This window comes from Pinus tabuliformis, chromosome 8 (genome assembly GCF_031772625.1).
Source record: "Pinus tabuliformis cultivar Carrire ecotype Pingquan chromosome 8, CPIR1, whole genome shotgun sequence".
Taxonomy (NCBI): Eukaryota; Viridiplantae; Streptophyta; class Pinopsida; order Pinales; family Pinaceae; genus Pinus; species Pinus tabuliformis.
This window is the reverse complement of record NC_142294.1, coordinates 517876703-517886839: the sequence shown is the minus strand read 5'-3', so window position 1 is coordinate 517886839 and position 10137 is coordinate 517876703. Positions and strand designations below refer to the sequence as shown.

Here is a 10137-nt window from a genome sequence, read left to right as displayed (position 1 = left end):
AAATTCCTTTTCGCTGCTGAAAATGTCATGAGCATGGACATCTAATGAGGGAATGTCCTCTGAACAAACAAGAAGAAGTCATTAAAACAGAGCAAGCAGACAGAGGCAGAGATAACTTTGTAAAACCCAAGATAAGACAAAGAGCCAACCGAAGAAGAGCAAACAGAATAGAAACAGAACGAGGATACCACAGGAATACCTTTGAAGTCTTAGAGTTAGACACAAACTCAGAGGATCCGAATAAAGCTCTCACCTCCAATGGTGGGCCAATCGATAGTACAGGGAAAACTACAAAAGAAACAGAAGAGAACATGATAAGCACCGAAGTCCAAATGAAGGAGCAAACAGAAGAACCTGAGGAGGATGTAGATATGTTCACCAGCGATGGAGGAAGCGATGATTTAGAACTGGAGGAAGTTTTAGCAAAGGAAGGAATGAACCTACCAGTATGGCAGAAAATTGGAAAGCTCGAGGCATAGAAAATGTACTAGAAGAAGAAATCAGAAAGGTCAATGAGCTATTCATTGCGAGACAAAAAGCGGAGGTAGAAAGACAAAGCAGGAAGCTAGGTATAGCAAGAGGAGTTGGGAACCCACCAAAGAGGCTTCTCCACAACTCAACAAGATCTAAGCAAAAAAAGAAGAGAGGAAGGAGAACAAGTGGTGAAGCTCTGCAGGAGCTCGGAATATTAATGATAAACTCAGGGAAGATGAAGGCACTAGATGCCTTCTCTTTCTACCAATAATTCTTCCAGTTAATAATGAAATTCATATCATGGAATGCAAGAGGGCTAAACAGCCAAGCAAAGCAGAGAATTCTGAAAAGAAAATTTCAGAAATAAAAACTGGAAATCTTTTTCATTCAAGAAACTAAAAGCAGTAATACAAGCATGGATAATATCAAAAAGCAGCTTGGAAACTACCTTAACTACATGGAAGTAGAAAGTTAGGGACAAGAAGGAGGACTAGTTACCTTGTGGGACTGAAGAGCGCTTCAAAAGATATCAGAAGTAGTAACCAGAGCTTTTATAGCCATGGAGGCCCAACCCAAAGGTAACTCTAAATCCTTCTTATGCATAAATGTTTATGGACCCCAGAAGATAGAGGATAAAATAACTTTTTTAAAGTCTCTGTCAAGTTTAATTTCTAGACATCCTGACTCCAAGTGCATCATGGGGGGTGACTTTAACATGATAACCACTCTTCTGGAGAAGAAAGGGGGAATAAGAAAACTCAGCAGGGATGCTGAATTATTTACGAATTTCATTGAGAGTGCCAAACTGGTGGATATCCCACCTAAGAGTGGCACTTATACATGGAATAATAGACGAGGGGGAGATAGGCTGATTGCCTCTCGTCTGGATAGATTTATCATCTCAGAGAGCATCATTATGAATGGTATTCTAGTTGAGTCAGATATCCTTCTAAGTGGAGGATCTGACCACTGGCCAATATCTTTAATAGCAGCTCCATGGAACCCCCAGGAATAAACCTTTCAGATTCAAAAAAATTTGGTTGGATCACCCCAACTTCCTCAATCTGGTAGAGAAATGGTGGTCTGAACCAGTGATTGGAGGGGGTTCAAAAATTTTCAACCTTCAGAAGAAACTGAAGAACACAAAAGCCAAAATCAAAGAATGGAACATTACGGAGTTTGGAGATATCTTTAAGGAGAAAACCTTGATACAAGACAAACTGGAACAGATTCACAAAGCGTGGGCTTCAGGACACGACAACGAAGAGTTTGCAGAGCAGGAAAGGATTCTAACTGGTCAGTGGCATACACGCTGTCAGCAGGAAGAGACTCTTTGGAAGCAGAAATCCAGGATTCAATGGCTTAAAGAGGGTGATCAGAACACCAAATTTTTTCATAGATCAGCACTAGATTACAGAAGTGCAAATAGAATTCTGGAACATAAGAATGAGAATGGTGAAACTCTAAAGAATCACCAAGACATAGCGGCTTTACTAACCAGGCACTTCAGCAGTATTGCCCAGGAACCGTCAGCAAACAGAGAGGATGCCATCAAGGAGCTCATCTCAGCCATCCCCAAAACCATCACCGGTGCTCAGAACTTAGCTCTAAGAAGAGAAATAACCTTAGAGTAAGTGGAGGAAGTTGTCCGAAGTATGCCTAATGATAAGGCCCCTGGACCGGATGGCTCCACCATTAATTTTTACAAAGCCTGCTGGAACCTAGTAAAGCATGAGATATGGGAAGTTGTTGAGGACTCTAGGAAATCTGGCACCATCCTCAAATTTCTCAACTCAACCTTCATAGCACTCATCCCAAAGATGGAAGAAGCAAACTCTCCTGAGAAGTTCAGACCAATTGCTCTGTGTAATGTCATTTATAAAATTATTTCAAAAGTTATAGCTAATAGACTCAAGCCTATTCTTCCTGGCCTCATATCAGAAGAGCAATCTGGGTATGTTGAAGGGAGACAGATCTTAGACAACATTCTTCTAGCTCAAGAAATGATTCACACCCTGCAAACTAGGAAATTAGCAGGAATGCTAATGCAGCTTGATCTATCAAAAGCCTATGACAAAGTCAGTTTGCAGTATCTGGAAGCCATTCTAAAAGCCTTCGATTTTTGCAATCTATGGATCAATTGGATCTTAGCCCTTATTAAGTCATCCAGATTTTCAATCCTTGTCAATGGATCTCCCTCTAAACCCTTTTCACCTACTCGGGGAATAAGACAGGGGGACCCTCTCTCCCCCTTCCTGTTTGTTATTCTTATGGAAGGTCTCAGTAGACTTATAGCCAAAGCAAAAAGAGAGGGGAAAATCAAGGGCCTTCAGCCTATCCAATCTCTGCCACCAACAACACACCAACAATTTGTGGATGATACGTTGTTACATGGAACCCCCTCAGTGAAAGAGGCTCTAGCTTATAAGAAAATCCTTGATCTTTTCAGCAAGGCATCCAGAATGGAAATTAATTTTTCCAAATCTACAATTTACTTCCTCCATACTCATCCAGCCATTCAGAAGCACCTCTCTAACATACTTGGGTTCAGAAAAGGATGTCTACCTTCAAGATATTTGGGAGAACTGCTAAATCTCAAACCCTGGCAAAAGGTGCACTGGGAGAGAATTATAGCTAACCTGGAGAAAAGGTGCAAGCGATGGACGTACACACAACTTAATTTTGCGGGGAGACTGGTTCTCACAAAGGCTGTTCTGCAAGCTATACCTCAGTACTTTCTCTCCATGCTGTCGTCCCCCAAGGGCATCCTCCAACAGATTAGATCAATCCAAAGATCCTTTTTATGGAATGGTAATGGGGAGAATAAAAAATGGGCGCTTGTAGCATGGAATAAACTCTGTAAACCAAAAATTATGGGAGGCCTAAATTTAGTGGATCCTTCAGTCATCAACATGACTTGTGGAGCTAAACTCTGGTGGAGATGGATAAAAGAGCCCCATCTCCCTTGGGCCAGACATTGGAAAGAGAAATATACCCCCGAACACAACAGTAATGATCTAATTAGGCTTCAGGAGGTTCTTGAGGGATCACCCATATGGAATCTTGCTCGGAAAAATCGCAACTTGGTACATGAAAACAGTTTCTGGGAGATTCGAAATGGGCATTCAACGCTTTTTTGGGAAGATGCGTGGCAGCAGCTCCAAAAATTGGAAAAGCCCGAACTCGATCAGGTCAAGCAGAAATGTCAACACGAAGGTCGTTACAGAGTTAACCAATACTGGGACTGGAACAACAGGGATCCCATCTGGAGAGAATGGATAAAATTTGACTTGGATAACAACAATGGGGAGGATGACAGTTCAAAGCATCTAACTGCCCAATTACTCAAAAGGAAAATAAGGAAGACGGACGAACAGGACCAGCTCAGATGGGGAATGAAGGGTAATGGAAATTTCTCACTCAAGGAAGCCAGGGAGTTAATAGAAATTACAGAGCAAGGGGAAGTTTCACCCTAGAGCCATAACGTGTGGGATGGCCTGTTTTGGCCAAAAATCAAAACTTTCCTCTGGCTGTTAATGATGAAAAAAACCTTGACTTGGGAAAATCTACGCAACAAAGGCTTTCATGGGCTGTCGAGATTCCCAGTGTCCATGGCAGAGGAAGAAACAATAAATCATTTATTTAATTCCTGTGACTGGGCTTGTCATATATGGAATGGGGCGTAAGGTACAATGCTAAACTATAACAGAAATAGGGAGTCCATTCAAGATACTATACAAAATTGGCAGAAAAACTTTTCAAAAGACTACAGAGTCAACAACATTTGGAAAGTTTTGCCCGGGTTTGTAACATGGACCATTTGGAAGGAGCGTAACAGGAGAATATTCCAAGATGAATACAGAAACACAGAGCATGCCATGGACACTCTCATAAGAAATATTAAACAGTTAATTCAAGTAAAAGTAAAAGAGGAAACTACTGAGAAGCTGTCATCTAGTGACTTACGGATTCTAAAACTCTTCCAGCTGCACACCAACGAGAGCACGGTTACGTCGAGGAGCCAGCAAAGCCCGCATTCCGAGTCCAGTAGTTGCATTTACCCACCGGTGGGCTGGCTGAAGTTGAATTTTGATGGCACATCCAGAGGAAAACCTGGGATGGCAGGCATTGGAGGAATCATAAGAGACCATAAAGGAGACATTTTTCATATTTACTGCAAAGCACTGGGAGAGGGGACGAACAATGAAATGGAGTTCGTAGCTTTAGAACAAGGACTACGGATTCTAAGAGACATGCAGAATTATACAACGGTGGTTGAAGGTGACTCAGCCCTGGTAATATCTGTGGCTAAGAGAATCTATGGAGGTACCAAAGCAAGCAAAGCCACGAAGCATTGGAGATTAGAAAAGGTGACGGAAAACATAGCTGATCTGATCAATGGTATGAGAGGGTTAGTCTTCCAGGTGGTGAGGCGCAAAGCAAATGCGATTGCGAACCACCTAGCAAACCATGGCATCGATAATCAAAATAGGGAATGGGACAGCTGTTGGCAGCAGGTGAACTTCCCAGACTTGAAAAGGAAGTGCATCCAGCTGGCCGAACAAGACAAGGATAATGCCAACTGAGCTTAACCGGAAGGCGTTCTGACACCGGGTTTCTCTTCATGATGAAGAACAAAGAAGTGGGCACGGACATTAAAAGTTGGCAGAGAACAAAAGGACGGGTAATTCTGGTGCGATTATGGAAACAAAAGGGGAATAAAGGAAACAAATCCAATATGATGGGCCGCAACGATCACCACCATCACCACAACAAGTTGGAGGACACATGGCATTCTCTGATTAGAGAAGGAGAAGGCATACTTAATGTGAAATGTTGGATACACCACTCGAAAAACACATTTCAAAGCAGCAACAATTATGTCAGTACATCCACGTCGTTTCGGGCAATTCGAGTGGTCATGAGCTATATCCTCCAAATCCACTATTTAGTAGCGAGTGGAGGCGTAGCCAGGAACAAAATTTTGCACTGCATCGCTCCGGCTCATCCATTTTCGACTCTCAGCGCCAGGTCTTACGCTGCAAGTGTTTGGATAAGCATGGAAGGTGAGGGCTGCCGCAGTGTTAAGGCGAATATGGAACTTCAAACAGCAAGGGAGATGTATGAAACCAGGACAGCGGCGAAGAACAAACGCAAGCTGTCTGAATTGGAGGCCTCAGTGAAAGAAGAAGAACGAAAGCGTTCGGAGAAGGATATAGCGCAGGAAGTCGACTAGCTTCAATATCCTGGCACAGTCACTAAGCGCGCAACTCAGTTTGTGCGTACTCAAGCGGAGAGTTGGAGAGTCAAAACTCTGCTAGCACGTGCTCTGGATGCGACAAAGGACAGTGAAAAGCTCCCCCAGAATGACCATGTGATCCCGGAGGCACAGATGAAAATTCTATATGCCATTTATGAAGCTCTGGATTTCAAAGTCACTGCAATGCATGAGACAGTTGACTCACTGTCCAAGAAGGTTACGGTGCTCATAAAGCTCCTCAGGCAGACGCTCAGCCCAGAGGCAAGACAAACTGAAGGCCTGCCGTAAGAAAATCAGGAGGAATGCCGTAATTATCACTCCCTGCAAGAAATAGTTGATAGCCATGTGCTGGAACAGGGTTTAGACATGATGAGCAGGTTCGAGCAGTCCCCGTAATTCTTAGGTTCTGTTGTTATCTCTCATCCTTTTTCTGGTATGCTCATATATCCTGATCGGTTTTCTTTGGTTCCCCAAAATATGGGATTTTTTCACTACCATAGTCTATGCGGTTTGACGGATTGCGATCCTCGTGTCAATATTTTCTACTCACAAGCATTGTTAGATAGCAGAAACAACCACCCTGCGTGGTGTGCAGATAATAGCCATTTTTATGGTTTTTAGGGGTGGGAATCAGAATGTTTGGCTTATTATCTTCAGGCCTCGATCTGCTAGTGCAGATTTTTTGTACTATAGTTTTTCTCTGTTAATATAAATTTCTGACTTAAACAAAAAAAAGAAATTATGGATTCATATTAATAAGCCATGCTTCAGCTGCCTCTTCTAATTCACCGTCAAAGAGGGTCAGTTTTATTTTCCAGAATTCTCCTTGCAGTTTTGTCCTCTCCCTCTTTTGCATTTTATGCTTTGAGGCATTATTTGACTTTTCCTCTTGATTTTCTTCCCCTCCTTCTATTTCCACATACTTTTTCTGATATTCTTTCTCTCCTGACATGTGCTCGTGTTCTGGGCTAGGAATTGGCTGACACTGATTTTGCTTATCTGACAGACTTTTCATAATCTTCTCCTATTCTAGCATTAACCTTTCGTTTTTGGCCCGCAATTGGGCCATCTCACTCTTGAATTCTTGTATAGTATCCAATATTGTAGGAATGGAACTACGAAGTTCTTCTCCAAACTGCACCCATACTTCAGGGTTGATCTCAGGAAAAGTTGCAGGTCCTAAGCCTGTCATGTTTCTCTGGGGAACATTATATGTCCTTCTCATGTTAGTTGCTCCTGCTTATTTTGCTGAGTATTCAGAACACTATCACTCATTAGTTTTCCAAAAGCCTTAGTTTGGTAACCTTGAACCTGATACCGCTTGTCAAATCTCCATGTAATTCAACGTGATTCATAATAAAAAAATAAGAATTTACATTCTACAATAGTTCTTTATAATTATGATTGCACTTACACATTGAACATAGTAAGATAGTCGTATTCAATTATAGAGTTCAGGCTTCTGCGATCCATATCAAGATTGTGAAAGATTTTTCAGCGAAAATCACATGAAGTATCATTTGTCGATGCGTTTCGAACAAACTAGTTTGGTTCATCGTCAGGACAAGTTGAAGAAACAGATCCAGATTAGCATGATAAATAGCCTGAGTAGAGTCTCCAACGGCTAGATTGATTAACGGCTAATTTTGACCTTAGAAGCCAGGTCAAATTATAATTTATTAATTTAATGTTATTATTATTATTATTATTCTATGGAAATAAGTTAAATTAGGTAAAAATATCCATCTTTTGGTATTCTTTATTAATTTCCATAAAAATAAACTAACCATTAAATTATGACTGAATAAAAATACTCGTCAACCTATTATTATGATTTTAAGTATAAAAAGAATATTTATATATACGTATAATACCAATATTCATTATTAAATAATTTAAATAAATAAATAAATTTTCTTTTCAACTCAACCATTGAAATTATTAATCCTAACTTTTAATAACCTAATATTATAATTTTCTTTTATATATATATATATATATTAATTTTTATAAATAAATTCCTTTTTAAAACCAACCATTTTACCTAATTTAACTTATTTCCATAGAAAAATAATAATAATAATAATAATAATAAATTAATAAATTATAATTTGACCTGGATTCTAAGGTCAAAATTATCCGTTAATCAATCTAGCCATTGGAGACTCTTCTCAGGCTATTTATCATGCTAATCTGTTTCTTCAACTTATCCTGACGATGAACCACACTAGTTGGTTCGAAACGCGTCGACAAATGATACTCCATGTGATTTTCGCTGAAAAATCTTTCACAATCAAGATAGTCATATATTAATTACAAGCCCAAGAATTATTAGACAGTACCTTTTTTCATATATTTCAATATGTTTACAATTGAGTCTTGGTGCTTTTGATTAATTACATACATAGTCTATTACACACTTTATACGATATTATTAATGTCAATCTTCTCTACCTCCGAGCTGCAGCGGAAGCACGCCTCGAATCCCTCGTCGGCTTTCCTCCAGTTGTCCCTCCCATCTCATTCTCCTTGTTGCATCAACAATGATCAAATAAAAATGCTAATCCAACAGTTGATGGGTCTTCTGATAACTTCATTTAGAATTTACATAGGTCTTGTTTTACATTCATTGTTTCAGTTCTTAGCTCTCTAGCATTTGGGCTATGATGCTATGGTTTCGTTCCTGAGTGGTTTGAATAGTGATGAGTATGGTTTGGCTTCCATGCAGGTCTCTGAACAAGTGGTTCCACCACCCATACATGACCCTTATCAGCTAATCCCTTATACATTCTTTCACTTCTGTTGAGTTTCCATGGTCGCCGTTTAAAGATACCTCCTAACGATTCTATGTATTTGAGTTGCAAGTTCTTTTGGTGAGGTCTCAGCATTCCAAGGAACCTCTGAGGTGGATTTCACTAGTTTCTGATATCTACACACTCAAGTCTTAAATGGGTTCACGAGTATGTTTATTGTTTGGTCGTAGTCTTCTATTGATCAGGTAGAGAGACAAACAGTCTTATTCTTAGATGAATTCTCTTGGAAGGATTTTAGATTTTAGTTGTGATATTCATTAATAAATAGCATGTATATGTAATTGTAATTTTATCTGAACAAAAGGATATTTGCTCTTGAAACTCCTTGCTTTAGCTGTATTTAGGTTATATGTATTTTTTGGTTGAAGGAAACACCTTCGTCAACCGTTCAGGTGGCTATTCCAGATTTCTGGGTTTATCCAGCAAACCCTTAGGGTTAGCCTCAAAGGTCCCTAGTCCTATTTGATAACTCTTGTTTAATTGTCCTATTTTCTATAGAGCTTCATCCAACAGCAATGAATGCATTCTATGTTTTTCTCATGGCTAGTTTGACTTGTTATATATTTCTATCGACTTATTAGTCTCATTATTATTAATATAGTTCTTTACATTTTAATCCTCAAGCTCTCGCATCTCTCTACGTTTCGAAGTATGATGCGTGTCGTTAGCTTATTTTATTATTTGTGCAATTATTCAAGCTCTGATTTACATATATGATGTTTTAGTGACTCATCCCGTTTTGGTTATGTTATTTCCAATTTTCTACAATGTTTGTTTGGGTTTATTAATTACAATCCACAATTTCTATGTTTAATGGTTTATATGTAAATATGCTTATTATTCTCGGAAATGTGGACTTAGGATGAGGATTCTTTCCCTACCCCATGGGTGTATCGGGTCCTAAGGGTCCAATTTTGATTTCCTTGTTGTTTGTTGGCACTCTTTGTATTACAGTGCTTCTTGAATTTCTTGATGTTTCACAATACAACATTACTATATGGTTTCAGGTTTCCTACCAGTAATATAAAATGTTTATTTTCATTTCAAAGATAACAATAGAATAGGCGTCCGCTGGAGTTTTCCTTTATATTTATTATATGGTTTTAGTTATGTCAACGAAATAATATGTACTTCTTCCTTGTGACAGAAGTAAGCCTAGTTCCTTTCTAGTAATACTCGTTCTTGCTTAGTTTATTCTTTCCTTTCTAAGTATGTTTCTGAGTCTATACTTACATTCTCAAATCTATATCTGAATAGAAAATTCGCTTTCGATGATTTATTGAAATAGCTACTCTCCTACTTTCAGGATACTACTGTATAGTATTTAAATATCCAAGTTTCAATAACAAGATTTTCCAGAACTTAACATTTTACTCTATCAACTAATATTTAATTAGAGTTTGTCCAAGTTGTTTTACTTACCTCAGAATAGTAAATAAAGGAAAAATTAATTGTTGAAGTCACCTCTGTAATTTAACAGATTTAAATCCTCCCAACCTTGAGATTTGGCTTAAGGTCAAAGTCTCCCCCCAAACTTGCTCACAATATCAATGTCTTCTTGCAAGGCTTCACATATACTACCACAACTAT

At 39.1% G+C, this 10137-nt stretch overlaps 2 protein-coding genes across 2 annotated transcripts; both read left to right on the top strand.

Moving 5' to 3' along the window:
- The first annotated feature begins 1171 nt into the window (after positions 1 to 1171).
- LOC149236403 (uncharacterized) lies at positions 1172 to 2108 on the top strand. The gene is made up of 2 exons (XM_089368890.1): positions 1172 to 1397; positions 1546 to 2108. The coding sequence occupies exons 1-2, from the start codon at positions 1172 to 1174 to the stop codon at positions 2106 to 2108; spliced, it is 789 nt and encodes a 262-aa protein (XP_089225016.1).
- Positions 2109 to 4166: 2058 nt separating this feature from the next.
- Positions 4167 to 5060, top strand: LOC149236402 (uncharacterized). The gene has a single exon (XM_089368889.1). The coding sequence runs from the start codon at positions 4167 to 4169 to the stop codon at positions 5058 to 5060; it is 894 nt and encodes a 297-aa protein (XP_089225015.1).
- The last annotated feature ends 5077 nt before the right edge of the window (positions 5061 to 10137 follow it).

Excerpts from the sequence above, each read along its gene's own strand:
- LOC149236403 (XM_089368890.1), top strand. The coding sequence starts at position 1,172 with ATGGGGGGTGACTTTAACATGATAACCACTCTTCTGGAGAAGAAAGGG. Across the intron at positions 1,398-1,545 it reads AGAGAGCATCATTATGAATG|AGAAATGGTGGTCTGAACCA; the intron begins GTATTCTAGTTG and ends TCAATCTGGTAG.
- LOC149236402 (XM_089368889.1), top strand. The coding sequence starts at position 4,167 with ATGCTAAACTATAACAGAAATAGGGAGTCCATTCAAGATACTATACAA.